The sequence below is a fragment of the Phyllostomus discolor genome, chromosome 7 (genome assembly GCF_004126475.2).
Source record: "Phyllostomus discolor isolate MPI-MPIP mPhyDis1 chromosome 7, mPhyDis1.pri.v3, whole genome shotgun sequence".
NCBI classification, from domain to species: Eukaryota; Metazoa; Chordata; class Mammalia; order Chiroptera; family Phyllostomidae; genus Phyllostomus; species Phyllostomus discolor.
In genome coordinates this window covers 31451685-31473256 of record NC_040909.2, presented here as the reverse complement: position 1 = coordinate 31473256, position 21572 = coordinate 31451685, and the positions used below count along the sequence as shown (strand labels likewise).

Here is a 21572-nt window from a genome sequence, read left to right as displayed (position 1 = left end):
ACACCCTGTCCTTCCCCCACCCCTCTGAAGCAGAGATCCAAGGGCAACCTCAGCAAGACCAGGCTACCTCAGCAGCTATAAAGGGAGCAATGTAGGAAAGGTGGTGCTTCCCATAAGAGGGTCAGGTAAGTCTGTGGGTTCCTCCTCATGGTACATGACAGAAACAGGGCATCTCTCCACAGCAGCCTGACTCCACTAGGCTCGGAGGACAGCTCCGTGTCCTGGAGACGGAAATATCCTTAGCACAAGGAGAGCACTTTCTTTCATATAGTGGATGCCCTGCAAATGTTTGTGCAACTGAACCAAACTGCAAGTCACCCCAACTCCTAGGCTGGAGTAGGAGGCAAGCTGCCCCATTCTCAGAGGGAGGCAGGAGGCTGAGCTAAAAGTCAGAAGGCTTGGGGTTCAAGCCCTAGGTTTGATGCTCCCTAACTGCAGAGTCTGGCAAAAAGTTAACCAGTCTGAGCTGTAAGTCCCTTAGCTGTAGCCCTGGCTGGTATGGCTCAGTGGATTGAGCACCAGCCTGAGAACCAAAGGGTCACTGGTTCGATTCCCAGTCAGGGCACATGCCTGGGTTGCAGGTCAGGTCCCCAGTAGGGGGCGCGTGAGAGGCAACCACACATTGATATTTCTCCCCCCCTCTCTCTCCCTTCCCCTCTGTCTAAAAATAAATAAATAAAAATATATTTTTAAAAAAGTCCCTTAGCTGTAAAATCAGGGCAGGAACTTCTCAGCCTGCTCTCCAAAAAGGTGGGAACATCAAGCATCCCCATGCTCTTGGAGACTGTGCCCAGTGACACCAAGTCTGAAGTTGTGATTACTTAACACATAGAAGTGTCCCCCGCTCCTTTTGAAGAGTCTGTGTTGGGTGGTGAAAACACAATACAACACATAGATGATGTATGATAGAATTGTACACCTGAAACTTATGTGATTTTATTAACCAATGTCACCCTAGTAAATTCAATAAATTTTTTTAAAAGGAAGAGAATCTCATTAGTATCCTCAAAAATAATCCAAAGAACTACATTCCTAATGCTATAAAAGTTTGGATATACGGCGTCTGGCAGAAGTAACACCTGCTTGAGTGTGGTTGGTAGGGTAATAATATGGGTGTAATAATTTATAGTTTTAATTTGAACATTTCACCTAAAATGTCATATGGTATGCTTGAGTGTGCTATTGTTATGTTATGGAATTACATGCTTATGATTCTGTAATAAAAGATTTTGTAATAAAAAAGGGTGTTATTTGTGCCAGACCCTGCATATATTTTGAAAACTATGAGGAAAACTAAAAACCATGACCATGACTCCAATGATCCAAAGAAGCTAGAAGTGAAAGTACAAAAAAGAATCTGTGTTGGCCCTGCTGGGTGGTGTGACAGTGCGTGCACAGGGCTCCCCGTCCCTTGCCCCTGCATTCAGGGGTGTGACTGTGATTCCTGCGTATTCTCGCCATAGGGGCTGTGCAGGTGGGTGGGCATGTGTTCCAGCTAGGCCTGGGATGAACTGGGCCCCCCGCCAGGCTGCTTTTTTTGCAGACATACACAGCTCCTCGCTCTGCCTTGGGGAAAATTCCACTGTGGTCCCAGTAGTCACTGCAGGTCCCTCTGTCTTCCTTAAATAGGAAACCTGGCAGAGAAGCAGCATCCTCAGCAGACCCAGGTCATCACTTCCTACGACAACCAAGGTAAGGAATTCGCTGCCAGTTGTGACCTCTTCTCCAGCTCCTGTGAGCCAGAGACAGCTGGGTGCAGAGCACAGACTGCAGGGAGTGGGGGTCCTCCCTGCCCTGTGAACATTGGAGCCCCCTTTCCCTCTTCTCACATCCATGGGAAGCAATGAGAGCATGTGTGGTAACATGGGACCAAGAAATAGTCCTTGGGCCACAGAGCCCACTGGTGTCATTGCCATCACCATAGCTAACATTTATTGAGCACTAACCATGTGCCAGGCATGTTGCCAAGCCATTTACATGATTATTCTCATGTAAATTAAGCTTCACAACAATGTTATTTGATTGGTGCTCCTATGATCCTCATTTTGCAGTTGAGTAAACTGAGGCATGGAAAGGTTGACACATGTTCAAGATCAAATGGCCAGGAAGATTAAGAGCTGGCAATTGACTTCCCGCCAACCACTACCAAGTCCTGAGCTGTTAACCTTCAAAGCTCTGCTTCCACCACAGCCACCCACCCACGAACCTGCCTCCCCCACTGGCTCACATGGAGCAGCAGGGCTCCACCGTTGAACCTGGAGGCGAGGTCAGGTTAGAGACCCCCACCCTGCCTCAGTTTCCTGTTCTGCAGTAAAGACTCAGGGCCTGGTGTCCAAGAGCTCTCCTAGGATCAGCCCTTCTCTCCGGGAAGGGCCTGTCAATGCAGTCTCCAGCACCTGGCAGCAGGCTCTCCCTACAGCCTGGGTCAGTACCTCTTTAGGCTAGAATTCTAGCATGTAGGCTGGAATTCCAGGACAGGCCCCAGAGCCTCCCGGTGGGCCCACCATGCCCTGCTGCCCACCCTGAGCACCACAAGGACCAGCCTGGGCCCCACTGCTTCTCTGGACTAGCAGCAAGCAGCTGGCACAAAACAAGAATAAACAATATTCACTGAGATGAGAGTGGATTAGCGACCACTTATCTCACTTAGTTCTGGCCACACCCCTTGTTGAGGCCATGGTGTCATTCCTGTTTACACAGGAGAAAATCAAGGCTGGGAGTGCTTCAGTCCCCAAGGCTGGCTCTGGGGCCAGACCTCAGCGCGGCACTGCCTCCCCTGTGTTGTAGGCAGCTGGGGTGAGATGGGGCCTCCATATCACCAGAGCCGCACCTGGTACAGTGTACCCTGGCTCACGTAGGCCACTCACATGCCACCTCTCGGCATTCAAAGCTTCCAGAGGGGCATGAAAGAGGGCAGTGTTGGCATCCTATGAGAAGGAAGGATCCCTGTGTAGATCGGATGGGCCAGCCTGACAGGGTCCTGTGGGATCCTGAGCCACAGCAAGTGGAGGGCTCCCCCTGTTTGGGGCCTAGCCAGAGTTCACGCAGACATTGACCCATTCATTCCACAAAACCCAGTTTCTGAGGCAGCACTGGGGATTTGTTAGAGAAGAAAACAGACAAAGACTCCTGTCCCCATGGAGCTGACACCCTAGTGGGAGAGACAGCTGACTGTAATAAAGGGTGTCAGAAAAGACTGGAAGGGAAGATAAAGCAGAAAGGGGAATAGTGAGTGGGTGTCTGTGCACCTGTGTGTATTAGCTTCCTATGGCTGCTGTAACAAATTATCGCAAACTTGGTGACTTAACACACATTACTCTCTTAAATAGTTCCAGAGACCCCAAGTTTCAAATAAATCTCATTGGGCTACAGTCAAAGTGTCAGCAGGGTGGGGTCCTTTTGGAGGCTCATGGGGAGCATCTATTCCTGGTCTCTCCCAGCTTCTAGAGGCTGCAAAGGCACCAGAAGCCCTGGACTTGTAGCTGTATCAGTCTAATCATTGCTTCTATTGTCACATTGCCTTTTCTCCATGGAAGTAGTTAAATCTTCCTCTGCCTCTGTTTTATAAGAATCCTAGTGATTACACTGAGCTCCTAAGTAACACATAATCCAGGATAATCTTCCTATCCCTACCCCCCAGGCCCCCTCCCTCTCCCCCACCCCACCCCCTCCACCACCGTGACCAAGCTCCTTAACTTAATCACATCTGCAAAGTCCCCTTAGGTATATAAGGTGACATTCAGAGGTTCCTGGAATTGGGACATTGAATCTTCAAGGGCCATCACAAAGCCTCCCACAGGGGACAATTTAAAATAGAATAGTTGAAAAAGGTCTCCCTGAGAAGGTGACATCTGAGAAAGGGAGGAGGTGAGGGAGCATGCTTTGCAGACACCTGGGGAAGAGCTTCCTTCCAGCAAAGGGAGCGCAGGTGTGCTCAGGAAGCTGAGAGCGGGTCCGCTGTGGCTGGAGGGGCGTGGGCAAGGTGGGAGTGGCAGAGATGAGTCAGAGAGGACACAGGCCAGATCCTGCCTATCTTGAGAGGCTACCCTCAGTATGCCGGCTGCTAATCTGAGTGCCATTGGAAACCACTTGGTTTTCCTTATGAGAGCCCCCAAAGACTAGAGAACAAATGTAAGTGGACGAGGGTGGGTGCAGACCCGTGGGAGGCAGCATGATAAAACAAGCAAGAGAGGTCTTCCCACAGTGTGGACTGGGGTGTAAGAAAAAGAGAGGAGTTAAGGTTTGGGAGCTGAGGGTGGAGATGGAGGAGCTGCAGGAGGTGCCTTTAGGGAAAGAATGTGAAGAATTCAGATTTGGCCTTGTTGAGGTTGGTGCCAGTGCCCACAGCCGCATACCTGCTGTTTTGGATAATAGTGACCAGGGACATCAGTATTGCATGGGCCACTTTCCCATTCACCCAGTGGGCCTCGATGTTCACGAGTTCCGTTCTGTGAACCACGCCAGCCCCCAGTGCAGCTTTCTCAGCAGCTGGGCCCCAGGGGAACACTTGGTATGGGCCAGTCAGTGACCTGAGCCCCTTTGGGGGGTCACCTCATTTAATCCCACAGCCACCTTCTGTGTAGGTTATCACTCCCATTTTACAGATAGGGAAACGGGGACCAGAAAGACTTTAGTTACACAGCTGGCACGTGTCAGGCCTGGAAGTTAAACCCATGTCTGTGCACTTCCAAAGCCAGTGGGTATAACTACTCCACCATAGACCCCCTTCCATACTGGGCAGGGACCAACCAATCTCAGGGGAGCATGATCTGGGTGCAATACCCTCTCCACCTTTTGGCTGGACAAGAAATTCAAGATTTCAGTCAGAACTTGTCACTTGCAATAGTTCAGCTTTTCTTTCTCCTCACCTTGTCGTTCAGTGGAAGATTTGATACAATAGATGACAAAAGATCGTTGGAATCTTAGATCTTCCAGGGGAAGGGGCTTCAAATGATTAGTCTGTGATAGGTTTGGGGGTTGAATGAGAGGAGAGCACTCACCGGTGCCCCTGGACATCGGGCCACCATGGAGATTCTTGGCGTCCATTTTCTGCTGAGGCTTTCATCCTTCCAGGTCATCGCCCTTATCCCCAGGCAGACACTCCGCCTTCTTTGGTCATTCAGCACTAGGGTCAAACTGCCCTGTTTCCAGGCCTGGGATATGCCCATGGAGCCCCACGCTGCAGAAGGAATCATCAATAGTTGTGTTCTCAAGAACCCAGTGAAAGTGGAGTCAGTTAGGGCCACAAGAGATGCCCTCTATCACACATGCCAGCAGGGCCCCCTCAGCCTCAACCCTGAGCTCTGCACACTCGGTTGTCATCTCATAACTAGAGCTGCTGAGTGTGGCTTTCATACCGCCTCCAGCCGTGCTGGGTGAGCATTCCATAGAGCTGGACTCTCCCCCGCCACCATCCAGCATGCTGTTCCAGGGATGTCCCAGCTCCCCACGCTCTGCAGGGAAGCTGACTACTGCACTGCTGGGGCGGAAGCCACAGCAAGTCCCTGGTGGACACCTAGCTAGAGTCCGTTTAAGGGTATTTTCAAAATGCTTTAGCTGAGGTTTGCAGGCGCTCAGCTACCAGAGGAAAATATTCCAAGGCAAAGAGTTCAGGTTGTAAATGCGGCAGCCAGTTATGGAAAGAGTTAATGAACACCCTAAGTCAGCAGTGGCAGGTATCTGAGATGAATGCCTCATTTCCTACACAGACCTATGTGTACACTCATATGCACACACATTCACACACACACATGCCTCATAGTCTTTTCTAACTGATCAATGCTCCCGGCAGCCATTTCCAATCAGAGTTAATGAACAACACAAAATCTGTTTGCCATCTCTGCATTAGTAATTCTGAGCAGATTAAGCCATCAGACAAACCCTGATTCAAACTTGCAGAGGCCTGGAGAGAAGCTGTCAGGTGGGAGGACTCTCCTGACTGGGTAAATGGCAGGCCAAAGCAGTGTGCCAGGGACATGCCTGGGCTTGCCTGCTGCATGTCCATTCCTGAGAAGGTAGGGAAAAGGAAGCAGAGCCCACGGCATGTGGGAGAAGACCTGCGAGCCACTTCTTGGGGGTAGCAGAAAACAGTCATTAACACACTTTCACTGAGACAGCCAAGACTGCAGCTTGAGGAATGTTATTTGTGGGACAATTGGTCGAACTAAGGAGGGATGTCGTGAGAAAGCCAGCCAGGTGACCTGAGGAAGGACCTCCATTGAGTTTGGTTGTGACTATTAAGATTAGTATAATGGTGTCTGTATTTAGGGTTTGGATCTTTCTTTAAATTTTGTTCTCATGATGTTCCACTCTTTATCACTGAAGATTGGTCAAATTATTTTTTTCCCTAAATTAAGAGTTTTATTTGATACAGGAATGCTATGGTCTGCAAACTCGTACCATTAGGAAGCATGGGGCTATGCCGCGAATGCTTCTCACCTGGAGACCACAGCCCCATCTCAGGCCCCGTTCCTAGAGCAGTGAGTCTCCTGGAAGGGCCCTTACACGCCCACAAGAGCTGGGATCACGCTCCCGTACAGATCAGGCAGGCCAGTGAGCTTTGCTCTTCCTCTAGAGAGGGTACTGGTCAGCAGCACCTCTTTGGGTAAGAGGAAGGAAGTGGGAATCAGGAGAAGGTTGGATGGCGGCCCCTGTCCAAGAGGGAAGAGAGAAGAGGAAGTGCAGAAAGGAGAGAAGAGATGAGAAGTGGTGACAGGTGGAGCTTCCTGGTCAAGGCTGCGTTCTACATGCGAGACGCCCTCATAACCCACCCTCGGAAGGGCTTCAACGTTATATTAAAGAGCGGGTTTTCAGCTTGCTCATTCTTTGACAAAGAGATGATGAGGCTGAACTGTGTTCTGGACATTAGAAGTTTGGGGAAGAGGTTGGTTGTAGAGCCCTAATCCAACAAGTTGTTCAGTTTCACAGTTTCTCCAAGCTTTTAGAGATTGTTCTAGTGTGGCACATTCCAAATGGTGTGTGACAGAACAGTCCTGAGCCAGTAGCCTTCTTTGCTGCAGGACTCCTCAGAGCACTGTGTACTGAAACCTGCCAAAGGGGAAAGAATGGTCATGTTTCTCAGTTTTTGTTTTCACAAGGCACCTTGCAGCTCAATAAAGTTTGGCACCCCCTTTCAAAAACACCTCAGGCCCTGGCTGGTGTGGCTTAGTGGATTGAGTGCGGGCCTGCAAAGCTAAGGGTCACCAGTTCATTTCCCAGTTAGGGCACATGTTGTGGCCAGGTCCCCTCTGGGGTTCATGGGAGAAGCAACCACACATTGATGTTTCTCTCCCTCTCTTTCTCTCTCTCATCCTCTCTCTAAAAATAAATAAATACATTTTTTAAAATAGATGAATTCATTTAAAAAAAACACCTCAGAGTGTTTCGGGTGGGTAAGTGAAAGCACAAAGGAGAATAGGCCCTGGCCACGCCATCGTGAGAACACACACAGGGAATCTTGGCTGCTGAGGGCAATGGCACCCAGTCCGAAGACCCAAACTAAATCACGCTTTTAACACTGAAACACTTAAAGTCGTCATTATAAAGTCAAAGGCTGATTTTCTTTGAAAATGAATGTTCTAGAAACTATACTCAAAATGAATGCTAACCTCTTCAAAGTAATGCCTCAGAAGGCCACGTTGTATCTTTTAAATCGTCTGAGAATTCCTGTCTTTGGCACGCAGAGCAGAGCGAGTTTATGTGCTGTCCAAGAAAGTCAGGATTGTCACTCTGTGAAAAATAATCGTACCACATTTAGTAGGCAAAGCATTAATAAAAAGAGCTCTTACAAAATTAGTAAGGAAAAAATAATACATCAGTAGGAAACTAGGCTATCCACAAAATAAGAATTTAAAGTGGCAAATAAATATATGAAACATACTAGACTAAAAATTAAAGAAATACACACAAACAATGAAATGTCATTATCTATTGATAAAAAGTTAAAAGGATTGATAAAAATCAAGTGTCATTGAAAGTAGTTGAGATATATTTTTTATATTACAAATCATTCCAAAACTCAGCAGCTTAAAACAATAAGCATTTACCAGCTTATTGTTTGTCTGGGCATTCTTGTCTGAGCCACACTCAGCTGACCGTGGGTCCTGGTTGGGCTTGCCCAGGTGCTATGGTCAGCTGGAGAGTTGGCTGGAAGCCTGCTGGTCTAGGCTGGCCTCACTGGAGATAGCTCTGCTCTGCTCCATGTGGTCTCTCATCCCCCAGGAGGGCAGCCTGGGCTCACTCACATGGCAGTTGTGGCTGGAATCCCAGCAATGAAAGCAGAAGTAGCAAAGTGTCCTGAGACCTAGGCTCAGAGCCTGCATAACACAACTTCTGCCACAGGCTAACTGGCCAAACCAAGCCATAAGGCCTGTCCAAAAAGATCTCTTGATGGGAAGAAGTACAAAGTATTGTGTCTAATTTTGTCATCAAACAGCAAGAATGAGCAAAATGGACATTTCCTTGCACTATAGGTGTGATCACAAACTGATAAAAATCATTCATGAGTAAAGGTTGCCAATATCTAATAAAAGCCTTAAAAATGTTCATACCTTTTGATCAATGTTTAAGAATTTATTCCAAGTTACTGATTTGAAAAGTATGTGAAGGGATGTGTATCAGAATGTTCATCACATCACTGTTTAGAATAGCAAAACATTTGAGAAAAGTTAACTATCCAGTGAAAAAGGGATTGCTGATACGGAGTAAGAACCATCTATAGAACAGAGTACCATGCAGCCATGAGCAATGATGGCGTATGACTACATTCACTGACATGTAAAGACAGGTAAAGAAAGCAAGTTACAAAAAGCATACTTACTATCCTCCGACTTTGGAGTTTCAATTTATTTATCTTGTGCAGATTCTTTGCAATCACATCCTCCCATCAGTCCTCAGAGTCTCTCAGTATTGTTGGAAATTAGTCCTTAATATGGATGTATTGGAGGGTGTTTATCCAATTCACCCACCAAAGGACATTTAGGTTATTTCCAGTTTGGAGTGATTATGAATAGAGCTTATGTAAACATTTGTGTAGAGGTTTTTGTGTGAACATAAATTTTCATTTCTATGGGTTAAAAGTCCAAGAGTGCAGTAGTTGGGTTATATTTAAGTATACGTTTTGTTTTATAAGAAACTGCCAAACTATTTTCAAGAATGGCTATACCATTTTATAACACCACCAGAAATGTATGAGAGATCCAGTTTCTCCACAACCTCATCAGCATATAGTATTATCTCTATTTTTATCATTGCTTGTCTAATAAGTGTGATATTTCATTATGGTTTTAATTTGCATTCTAGTGGTTAATCATGTTGAACCATTTTTAGGTGCTTACTCGGCATTTCTGTTTTGGCAAAATATCTGTTCTTTTACCCATTTTCTAGTTGGATTGTCTTTGCACTTTTGTAAAAACGTCAGCTCTCCATATTTGTGCGGCTCTGTTTCTCAACTCTTTATTATCTCTGTGGATCTATATGTCTACCTTTCTGCTACTATCACACTGTAGTGACTACTGTAGCTCTATAATACATCTTAAAATCAGATAGTTGGAGTCCTACTTTTTTTCAAAAGTGGTTTTGCTTCTCTAGTTGCTGTATCTTTTCACCTAAATTTTAGAATCATCTTGTCTATATCTACAATCTTCAAAATTTCCCTAAGGAGTTCGATTGAAATGGCATTAAATCTATAGGTCAGTTTAGGGAGAAGGCTAACTTGGCAATACTGAGTCTTCCAACTCCTGAATGTGGTACGTCTCCCTACTTATTAAAGCTTTTAAAATTTGTGTGATCATATTTTGTAGTTTTCCAGCATATAGTTCCTGTAACTTTTTTCAAAACTTAAGTATTCCAATTTTTGGAACTATGGGAAACAGCAATTTTTTAAATTCAACTTTCAATCATTTATTGCTAATATGAATATAGTTAATTTTGGGGTGCTGATCTTGTGTCCTGTGACCATGCTAACCTTACTTATTACTTCTAGGAACTTCGCTTATAGATTATGTGAGCTTTTCTATACAGACAGGCATGTCGTCTGTGAATAAGGAAAATTTTATTTCTTCTTTCCCAACTATATGAATTTTTTTCCTTGTTTCATTGCACAAGGTAAGACTACCAGCACAATGTGTATCAGGAGCAGTCTCTAGAGTGGACATCCATGTCTTGTTCCTAGTCTCCAAGGAAGAACTCCATTTCTCACCACTGAATATGCATGAGCTGCAGAATTTTGGTAGATGCCTTGGTCAGATTAAGGAAGTTCCCTTCTATTCATAGTTTGTCGAGAGGTTTTACTATGAATAGATGTTCAATTTTGACAAATGCTTTTTCTGCATTAACTGATGCCGTCATGCGGTTTCTTCTTTGGCTCGCTAATAATGGTGAATGACACTTATTGGTTGTCAAGTATTGAACAGCCTTTCCTTCCCAAAATGAACCACACTTGGTTGTGATCCTTTTACCATATAACTGTATTTAATTTTCTAATATTGTGTTGAGGATCTTTGTGTTCATAAAAAATATCGGTCTATAGCATCCTTTTCTTACACTGTCTTGTTTTGGTGTAATGCTAGCCTCATAAAATGAGTAGAGAACATGCACTACTCTTTTGTTTTCTGAAGGATCTTGTGAAAAAATGGTGTTATTTCTTTTTAGATATTTGTTAGAATTTTCCAGTGAAACACATGGACCTGGCATTTGTTTATTTGTTTGTTTGCTTGCTTGCTTTTGGAATATTCTGAACTACCAATTTAGTTTCAGAAATAGATAGAAGGACATTCCGGTTATCTACTCCTCTGGTGAGTTTTGGTAGCTTGTCACTTTCAAGGAATTGGTCTATTTCATCTAAGTTGTAGAATTAATGTACATAGAGTTGTTTGTATTCCTTCATTGTTATTTCAATATATAAGGGGTCTGTAGTGATACCACCCATTCCATTTCTGATATTGGTGTCTTGATTCTTTGTATCAATTTTACTGGAATTTTCAAAGAACCAGCTTTTGGTTTCATTGATTATTCTCTCACTAATTTCTTTAAATATTTTTTCTGCCCCACACTATTTCTCCTCTCCTTCTGGTATCTCAGTGACATGAGTGTTCGGCCTTTACTTGTAGTCCCACAAGTCCCTGAGGCTCTGTTTACTTTTGTTAGTAGTGGATAATTTCTGTCTTCATGTTCACTGAATCTTTCCTCTGTCATCTCTATTATGCCCTTGATCACATCCAGAGAATTTTTTTTAAACTACCACATCTTTCATCTCTAAAAGTTACATTTGTTTCTTCTTTATATCTTTTATTTTCTGCTGATATTTTTTATTTTTACATTTATTTCAAGACTGTTTGCCCTCACTTTTTTGAGCATGGATGTCTTAAAGTCTTTGGCTGATATTTCCAAAACCTGTGTCATCACAGCATTAGTATCTGTTGATTATCTTTTCGTTTTCAGGTTGAGATTTTCCTAGTCTTCCTATGCTGAAGGGTAATTTTGGATTGTAACCTTTGCCCTGCTATACATACCTGTCACCTACATGCACCACCCAGTGGCTCATCTGAAAATTAGTCTACCCTGTAGCTGAGTTCTCAGAGATCATGGTATGATGATCTCTGAGATCTCATGGTTTAGGATGAGATCCGAGCAAGCACAATTCAGAGGTGACTGCAAGAGTTCATTCATAACTTTGTGGATTTGCTTCCTTGACCTCCCTCCTCTTCACAACCCACCTACCAGTCCTCTGGCCAAAAAGCTGGGGCTTTAGTTTTTCCACTCTGCCAGGCACTTCCCACAACTGTGTCTGCTTCTGGAACCAGTCCATGAGAACAGAGAGAGAAAAAAAATGAAATTTGTCCCCACATTCTTGGGAATCATAGCTTCTCTGGTGTCTTCCCTCAAAGACCCAGGTGTCTGTCCATCTGGCCACCAAAATCACTCTGCACTGCTACCAATAGAATTTCCTGAGGCCTGAGTAGGGACAAAATGGAAAAGGCGAGACAACAGGGTGTTTCCCCTACTCTCTTACTCTTAGAGATTCTCTTTCTCACTCCACAGGATGGATGAAAGGGCTTCTCTTGGAGCATATTTTCCCTGCACACATTGTGCACTTCTGGGCCTGGGGCTGCCATTGAGTCCAGTCTAAGTAATACCATTGGAGGAAGGGAGTGGTAAACTCACTGCCAATTTAGAGATGCTTTAAATTCTAATCTTCCTCCCCAATATTCCTTCTATCATTTACTTTAGAGTCCTCAAATAGTTGCCCCCTGCTTTCTTTCCAAGATTTATAGTTGCATTCAGTGGGAGAGGAGAGGTGGAATGTGCTTACTTGGTCTTGCCTGGATCTGGAAACTGCTTGTTTTTTGTGTTTGTTTTTGCTTTAAACAAGAATTACTTGTATAGTCAAAAGAAAGCTCTAAAACCAATTGTGTTTTGTTGTTCAAACATCTTTCATGAGATATTGCACCATTTCCTAGTAGCATCTGGATGAGAATGTCCCCTCCTCTTCCCTTTCAGGGACACAGTTGACTGTGGAGGTCCACCCTCGAGACGCCATGCCCCAGATGCTCAAGAAGTTTTCCTTGGCTAAACGTACGTACGTATAGGGCTGCTTGTGTGTGGAGGGCTGACAGGGAGGATGGAGGGAAACTTAATGGGCCAGACAGAGCCCAGCCTGGGAACCTGCTGGGGACAGGAGAGGAGTGACCTGGGCCCACACGCTGGAAAGAGGCAAAGGTATGACAGCTTCATGCTAGGGGTCTCTTTCTTCCCCACACCCAGAAGTCGCTGTTCTTCAGTATCTGCAATGAGGCATGGGTAAACAAGGCATTTAGCTAAAGGTGAATTTCATCACAGGAGTTGTTTTTAGATATCATTTATTGAGTGTCTAAAAAGTAGCATGTGTCTTGCTAAGTTTTTTACATTCATTAATTTTTTTAACCCTTTGACAGTATTATCCCCACTTTTTACATCAGCAAACTGAGGCTCAGCAAAGCGAAAAAACTGCCCAAGTGACCAGCAAGGAAGAGGGTCAGAACCCAGGTCCAACCAAGCCATGTGCTCTCACCCACCATACTTGGTTGGCCTGGTGCAGTGTGCACCGGCCCAGTCGCAAGCACACGATGTCTCCTCCACTCCCTGTTCGGTCTTCTGCCTGCATCTGTCCATCCTGTGGCTAAAAAGGGCCTAGGGAAATGCCAGCCAAGGAACAGAGGCTGCAGAGCAGCCAAGGCTCAGGTTCTCTCCGAGTCCACTCAGCAGGCCAAAGCAGACCCTCCAAATCTGCCTGATCCTACAGCACTCAGCAGTCAGGGTCTCAGGAGGGCAGTCAAATGTGGAGAGGACAGGCCCTGGCAATCAGCAGGCTGGGTTTGAATCTCAGCCCCGTGCGTGACCTTGGGCAAGTGGCTGAGCCTCTCTTTTGAACTCAATTTCCTCATCTATAAAAGGAGGAAAATAAGTCAGTGTCTCTCATAGGGTTCTTGTGAAGTTAAATGAGATAGTCAATATAATGCACAAGCCAGGCATAGTAAATACACAAGAAATGTTCACTCCTATTTTGAACCCCCATTATTCTACCAAAGAAGGCAGATGGAAAGAAAATGTAGGTGCAAGAAAAGGCCCACTATTACGCAGAACAGCCTACACACATATGCAATCTTCTGTTGTTACATTGACAACCCACAGTGGGCTTCAAGGGCAGGAAACAACCTGTCCCCCACCACCCAGCTCCTCCTGGTTCCACCAGGGACCCACATCTTCCTGACCCGGCTTCAGATCAGTAGAGAGTTTCTCTCCTGTTGCCCATGGGGGTCAAAGAACTACCAGTGACCATTCTGCCCTGACGGTCCTGGATTTACAGAATTTGGTTACCCTTGAGCCTTCCCAGGGAGTAATTTAATAATTGCTTGGCCTTTCTGGGGTTCAGCTCCATACAAACCAGCTTCCCCTCACCCCACTTTCATGTCTGTGCATGGTCAGTTCCGGGCTGGGGTTATGTGGCATGAGTTCGCTGGTGCTCTCAGCACCCCCCACTGTGTTCCAGGACGGCAGGGGCAACAGGCTCCAGGCAAGCCCACTCAGTAATCCAATGTTGCTGTCGGAGGAAACGCTACCTCTGCTCTCAGGCAGCAGGTGTCTTTCTTGTCACCCACCCGTGGTTCCTGGTCCTCCCTCTGCCCCACCAGGAAGTCCAGGGTGATTCCAGCAGCACTTTGGGGGATTCGAGGATGGGAGCAAGAAGGCTCCGAGAAGGAGAGTGAAAGGGAGGGGCCAGGCGCAAGGACCACCACACAGAGAATCGTCTGTGCTTGCATTTCTGTTTCTTCCAAAGTGTCTCTAACCTCTTGACCTTTGGGATATTGTAGGTTTACAAGGTGATAAAAATGGAAACACAAGACCCCGGCAGCCTGGAGGGAAAGATGCCCATGGTAAGTAGCAGGGTCTTCTCCGGGGCAGTTCCCTGAGACATGGAATTGATTTAACCTCATGGAGAATCTCCAGTGAATTTAAAATGGCTCCCTGGGTCACTGGGATGAGTCTGGGGCCACCTCTGGGCTCAACAGGTGAGGAGTATCATGATTGATTAGCAATGTCTGCCATGGACACGGGCGGGGGGAGGCGGGGAGAAGTGAAAAGCTCACAAACCAGATGTGAGCCTGAGGCTAAAGTACAAACCCCATCGATAACAAGGCAGCCATTATGGGAAACATATTAAAATGAGAATCTAGAATTGTGTTAACTCTAAATAGAATGCCAATCACATGTAAGACTGGAGGCTCACAAATAAGCAGAGTGGGCCAGAGAAAGAAACCCTGAGTGGGGTGATAGACAGCCAGATCATGTGATTGAATCCTGCTTTGGTGTCCCATGGGCCTCAGTTTCCCCTTCAGAAGACCAGATGGCATCTAAGGTTTGGTACAGCTTGGCACTTCTTCCCATTGTTTTGCTTAAAAAATAGAATATTTTAGTTAATGCCACTGGTATTTTAAATTATTTGTGCAAAATTACATTTGGATTTATATAATCTGCTCAGAAGGTGAGCTTAATGAGGCATAAATCATTACAGGTAATTTTAATGCTTGAGTATTACAAAATAGAACCCAGAAAGGGTAAAATCAGTAATAGGGTTTTCAGTTTGATGTTAGAAATGCCATCTCTCTTCTAAATGGGGGCAGGGAGACCTCATCTACAGAGCTATCCTGAGCAGAAATTGTTCAATGCGTAAGTCCCCTTCACACACACTCAGGTCACCCTGACAGATTCCACAGAGGGAAGGAGAGGGCACTGAGGAGTGGGAAGCTCAGCAAGGCCTGCCACCAGGGCCCCGTGCCCTTCCGCAGGGCTGGCTGGGCCAGGGCTGCACTCAGGCCACAAGGGACAGGGACTGCTGTTGACCTGAGTGATGGGAGACAAGAATTCCCAGCTCCGGCACCACAGCAGTGACCACGATGGTGCTGAGCAGCAGGATTTGAGATGCGGGCTCCAGGAAGTGTCTTAGTCATTTTAGAAGGAGCAGAAGAAAAAAGAAAATGCTAGGCTGCTGGGTGAGGCCACAGCTTCCTGGTAGGGTTTACACAGCCTGCCTCCCTGCCTGCCTGCCTGCCTGCCTGCCTGCCTGCCTGCTGTACATCCTGTCCCCTCTTAGAAGAGGAGCAGCCCTCGGATCCTGGATGTCAGAGCACGTGATCTGGCGAGAAAGAAACTCTGTCAGAGGTTTGAAGCCAAAAGGACCAAACCCCCCAGGGGCTGCTGCAGTGTGACAGCAGGGAGCAAGGGAATGGAGTGAGGTGGTCTTGGGGAAGGTGCCAGATCCAGCCTGGAGTTGAGAAGGAGGAATGCCAGGTTCCTAAGAGGAAGGGGCCTTGGAGCAGTGGAGAAATGCAGAAGGATCCACTTGGCCTGTTCCCGGCAGCTCATCCTGACTAGCTGCCCAAGCAGCTGGCACAGCCTCTTGTCCAGAGAGGGCCACGGAGCAGCTCAGGCCAGATCTGGTGGTGACACCCTGTCCTCACCTTCTCACCACACCTCTTGGGTCTACAGCACCAGGGTTCGGGATGCTCACAGCCCTGCGGGATGTGTGGGCAAATGCTCAGGGCAGAGGCTTCATACGCATTCTCCTGCCCTTGCCTGCAGAGGACCCCCGTCCTGCACCCTCCAGGAGCAGAGTGACACTGACGTTATAACATGATCCACTATCTCATTCGCCCTCCCAGGTGCCCCGTAGATATGTGTCTGGGGCCCCGTGGCTGAGCCCAGCACCCCCTAGTGAGGTGGAATTTGGACCCCAACTAGAACCCATGCCTTATGCCACCCCACTAGGCATTTTCCCACATCACTCTACTCTTCCTGGGCTTGTGGCTGCCCCCTGGCACCCCAGCAGCATCCCTTCCTCACCCAACACTTGGGGTGCTCCTGGGATGGCCAGCTGAGAGTGGGGTGAGTGAGTCCACATGAGTCAGGGGATCAATGGCCCCACCCTCCTCTCACCCCATCCCTGCCCTCCCGCCCAGCATGCCTGATTTTGGTCAACTTGTCTCAGGAGGCCTTGAATAAGAGGACCCTGCCAGAACACAGTCTCTCTTCTGGGCTAGGACAGGGGTTTGCTGCCCATCCATCAGTGGATCTCACCACTGGTCATTGAGCCCTACAGCATCTGACTGGGCCTGTCCTGTGTCCAGGCTTCCTATGAGAAAGTCTGGACATACATGAGTGATTCTGGGGCACAGCCTCCCCACAGTGCCTTGGGTGTCTGTTATCAGAACACAGGCTTTCTTGGGGTGCTCCAGGCTCCAGCTCACCAGGGGCAAGGGAGAAAGAAAGCCTATCTGGATGCCAAACCCACTTCAACCTGCAGAGGCCCAGGTGACAGGGCTCCATGATGCCCTCTTCCCACACTCAGAATGCTCTGTGGCACCATAGCCATGGCGTGGACCCTCCCTCGAGCTCACTGGGGGTTCTCAGCATTGCCTTGACTTCCCACAGAGAACTCTTTCCTAGAAAAGTTAGCAGGGATTCTGCAGAAAACTAAATGGTGGGGAGAAGGAAATTTCATTATCAATCTATCCAGGGACCTCTGAGTTAATTGAGGTGAAACCAGTTTCTTACTGATGGTTTCATAGGGTCAGCAATTGGCTTATGTTCCCTGTGAATCTCCAAGAGGACTAGGGGAATTGCCATAGTTCCCAAACCAATTTGACTAAAGAACTTTACCAGGAGATAATAACTACTGGGAGCAGTTTCCAGCTCTGGGAATCATGCCGAAGGTTGGACAGTCACAGCCTCTCAAAAAGACAGGGAACCCTGGGCCAGGCAGCCCTCACCTGCAGGTGTCAACAGCTGACCAAGCCTCCCTGTGTTTCCAGCCTACCCCTGGGATCGGTCCAGCCTGAAATCCATGCCCCTGGACCTGCGGCAGTTTGAGAAACTGGATGCCTATGCCTCACAGGTAGGAGAGCTGGCCCCTCTGCCTACAGGTCCCCCAGTGCGGCTTCAAGTTCTCTGGGCCAGGGTAGCACAGCCTTTCCCCTAGCCCCTCCTGAATGTATCCTGAGTCCTTTGGATGGGTGGCCCAGAGTGCCTCTCTACAGTGTATGGATGGGGGACAGAAAGGCTGTTCCATTCCCCCAACTCCACCCATGACTCTGATGCTCCCATCAAAGGCTACATACCCTGTAGCCACCCCAATGGCAGGCCCCTATGGCGAGCTCTGTCCTGCCCTCTCCCTGCCCATTTGGGCATTACTACTATTGAGCTATGCCAGCCCCAGCCCAGGAAGGAAGGGAGCAAGGGGGTAGGGGAGGACCAGAGGCAGATGGCCAGCTCCCACTGTGACCTTAGCCAAGTTCACCCCTTGAGCACATGTAGGTTGCTAAGCTCTCACACCTCTGGGCCTGGGAACATGTGGCCTGGGGTTAGAAAGGGGCAGCTACAAGACCTGAGGCACTAGGGGCACACTGAGGTGGTGGGAGCCAAGCAGGACCCTTGACACAGAGTCTGATTGGCAAGGCCAAGGAGCTGGACCTGATGGTGATGTCAGAGTGGGCCTCTTAAGCTGGTAAGCTGGGAGGTCACCCACAGACTGCTGGCCAGTCTCAGAAAGCAGTGCAGGAGCCCTGCTGAGGCCAGAGACATGGCCATGGAGTGGTGGATGGCCAGAGGCTGCCAGGCCCAGGGAGGGCGGGGGTGGGGACGAGTGGATCAGAAGCCACAGGACTGAAGTTATGGGTTAAATCAGGAGTCAGCCAGGCCGTAGTGTGGGCCTGAAATGTGTTCTAGGCCCTGAGAGAGGGTCAAAGACAAGGACTGTGGAGTTGGACCTGGACCTGGAAGAAAAAGAAGCAGCAGCAAGGGGAGTGGGAGATGGAAAAGGGGCCCTGGGGTCCCCTTCTGATCAGGGCGCAGGTCCTGGAGTTCCGATGTGAACAGTGGAACAGTTCCAGCAAGAACAGGTCAAGGAGTGCCCTAGTGTGGGGTGAGGGATGTGAGGGCAACTAGGGCACACTGAGCATTCAGTTGCCTGGCTTCCCTGGGAAGATCGCGTAGGGTCAGGGCTGCCTCTCCAACAGCCCAACTCTGACTCCTCCTGAGGGCCCTGTGAGAAAAACTAATTGCTTCCTTTCTTTTTTTAACTGTGGCAAAATATATATCACATAAGATCACCATTTCAATCATTTTTAAGTGGCATTAATTACACTCACAATGTTACACAACCATCACCACTATCTACTTCCAAAATCAGAAACTCTGTACTCGTTAAGCAATAATTCCCCATTGTCCCTTCCCTGAGCCCCTGGTAACTTCTCATTTACTTACTGTCTCTTTAAATTTACCCATTCTAGATACTTCATATAAGTGGACTCATATAATATGCCTCTTTTTACGGCTGGCTTATTTCACTTAGTGTCACCTTTTCAAAGTTCATGTTGCAACACATATCAGAATTTCATTCCTTTTAATGGGTGAACAATATTTCATTGTGTGGATCTATCACATTTTACTTACCCATTCATCTGTGATGGGTAAGAAACAACGCTTGGGTTGCTTCTACCTTTTAGCTGCTGGGAATAATGCTAACAAGCCTCTGTTTCAGTCCCTGCCTTCAGTTATTTGGTGTATGTACCTAGGAGTGGAATTACTGGGTCCTACGGTAATTCTGTTTAACTTCGTGAGGAACTGCCAAACTGTTTTCCACAACAGCTGCACCGTTTTACATTCCCACCAGCAACGTACAAGGTTCTTTCTAATTTCTCCACATTCTTGCCAACACTTCTTATCTATTTTTTTTTTACTATAGCCATCCTAGTAGGTGTGAAGTGGTACCTCTTTGTGGATTTGATTTGCATTTCCCTAGTGACTAATGAGGTTGAGCATCTTTTCATATGCTTATTGGCCATTTATATATCTTTGGAGAAATGTATATTCAAGTCCTTTGCCCATTTTTTAAAGTGGATGTTTTTTTTGTTTGTTTTTGTTGAGTTGTAGGAGTTCTTTATATATTCCTGTGGATATTAAACCCTTATCAGGTATATGATGTGCAAATATATTCTCCTCTTCTGCAAGTTGTCTTTTCACTTTCTTAATAATGACCTTTGATGCACAGTTTTTTATTATTATGAAACCAAATTAATCTATTTTTTCTTTTGTACCTTATGCTTTTGTTATCGTATCTAAGAGTCCATTGCCACATCCAAGGCAATGACGATTTACTAACCCTGTGTTTTCTTCCAAGAGGTTTTTATTTTAAGTTCTTATGTTCAGGTCACTTATCTTTTTTGAGTTAATTTTTCATATGGTGTGAGGTAGGGGTCCAGCTTTATTCTTTTGCATGTGGGTATCCAGGTGTTCAACACCATTTGTTAATGCTGTCCCTTATTGAAAGGACTTAGCACCCTGTCCAAAGTTAGTTAGTCATAGATGTATTATCAGTTTGTTTCTGGACTCTTAATTCTATTTCATTTATCTATATGACATCCTTATATCAGTACCACACTATTTTGATTTACTGTAGCTTTGTGGTAAGTTCAAAATACAGAAAGAAATGTGGGTCCTCCAACTTTGCTCTTTCTTTTTCAGAATTCTTTTGGCTCTTCCAGCCCTTTGGAATTCTATATGAATTTCAGGATTGACTTTTCCATTTCTGCAAAAAAAGGATGTTAAAATTTTATAGAGATTGTGTTAAATCTGTAGATTGCTTTGGGCAGTATTGATCATTGCTAGAGGCTGCTCCATCCCCCCCCAGTGCCTGCCTGGCTGGCCCCAAAATCTTCAAAGGACAAATATAGTGGTTCTAGGGCAGTGGGCAGCTGGTCAGCACTACCCACCATGTCCAGCCCCACCACTGAGGGTTGCCCTCAGCCCAGCCTTTGTCCCTCTGGACCTCTCCTCTTCCTTCTCTGCCTAGAAGAAAGGCAGTATTGGCTGCAGGTGGTAGGATGATGGGCTCCCCACAGCCCTCGTCCAGGGCCTGACACAGCACACCCCTCCCCCCTCCAGGTGACAGTCAAGAGTGGCCTAGACGAGCTGATGGACGACCTGCTCCAGGAGGCCCACAGCGACCTGGAGAGGGTCCGTGCCATCTGGATCTGGATCTGCCACCACATAGGTAGGGCCGCCTGTGGGGTTACTAGTTCTAGGACCCCTTGATGCCACTCCTTGCAGACCCCTGTTCCCAGGGCAGTATCTCTTGGACTCACTCCATCACCAGTGAGTGTGGAATGAGATGAAAGATGAGGCAGAGGCTCCCAGATGGGTAGATGGAATAGCCCAAGACTAAGCAGAGTGAAAGTCATCATGTGCCAATAGTCTCCACAAAGGGTCATTGGATTGGGGTAGGGGGTCCCCCATGGCCCTCTGCCCACAGCAGAGGCCAGAGCAGAGGCCCTTTACCCAGCAGCCTCCTTCCTTCAGTCCTGGCTTCCTGGTAAACCTGCTCCAGAGACATGAGAACCCAGGATAAAAGGTCATCTCAAAAAATGATGACCATTCATTAGGGAGGAGTCATAGCTATTTGAAAAGTTATTGCCACGGGAGGTGGCTTAAGGTAGCAATGCCAGGGAGGGTGGGCTCTCCTCTGCCTGCTCCTGTGCCCACACTGGCGACTTCGGTCACCAGTCTCAGCCCAGTCTCCAGGTTCTCAGAGCCACCTCAGGGGACCTAGGCCTGTGCAGCTGCCTACAGCCATTTACAGGACAGTCTTGGGAGTCTGACCAGGTCAAGCCGAGCCCCACAGGTGGTGGATAAGAGGATAATAGGTACTGCCCTTTACAGGTGATAGAAGGACCAGAGGGTGGGGGATTTTTAGTGTTTTCCCTGTGACATAACAACCAGGGGGCTCTCCTGACCTGCTACCACTAGACTTTTCCTTTGTCTTCCCAAAGCAGAAGTTAGAGATGCAGCTTAGCATGAACTCACCTGACACAGGTAGAGGGCCACCTGTTCCCTGCCCCAACCTCAGCAGCTCAGCCTGGGCCTTAAGGGGGCAGAATCAGAAACAGAATATTTGGCAGGATTTTTTTACTGTGCACGCACACATCACACACACACATCCTTTGTGCTCTCAGTGGCCACTGTGCCTCAGGGCCTCACCGCAG

General features: G+C 47.2%; 1 protein-coding gene across 1 annotated transcript in view; it reads left to right on the top strand.

Annotated features, from left to right (window-relative positions):
* KY (kyphoscoliosis peptidase) overlaps positions 1-21572 on the top strand; it is a 47240-nt gene that overhangs the window by 6798 nt on the left and 18870 nt on the right. The window contains exons 3-7 of the mRNA XM_028518578.2: positions 1630-1692; positions 12499-12573; positions 14349-14411; positions 17346-17428; positions 20476-20584. Coding sequence (XP_028374379.1) covers positions 1630-1692; positions 12499-12573; positions 14349-14411; positions 17346-17428; positions 20476-20584 — 393 coding nt within the window. The remainder of the gene's footprint in view (positions 1-1629; positions 1693-12498; positions 12574-14348; positions 14412-17345; positions 17429-20475; positions 20585-21572) is intronic.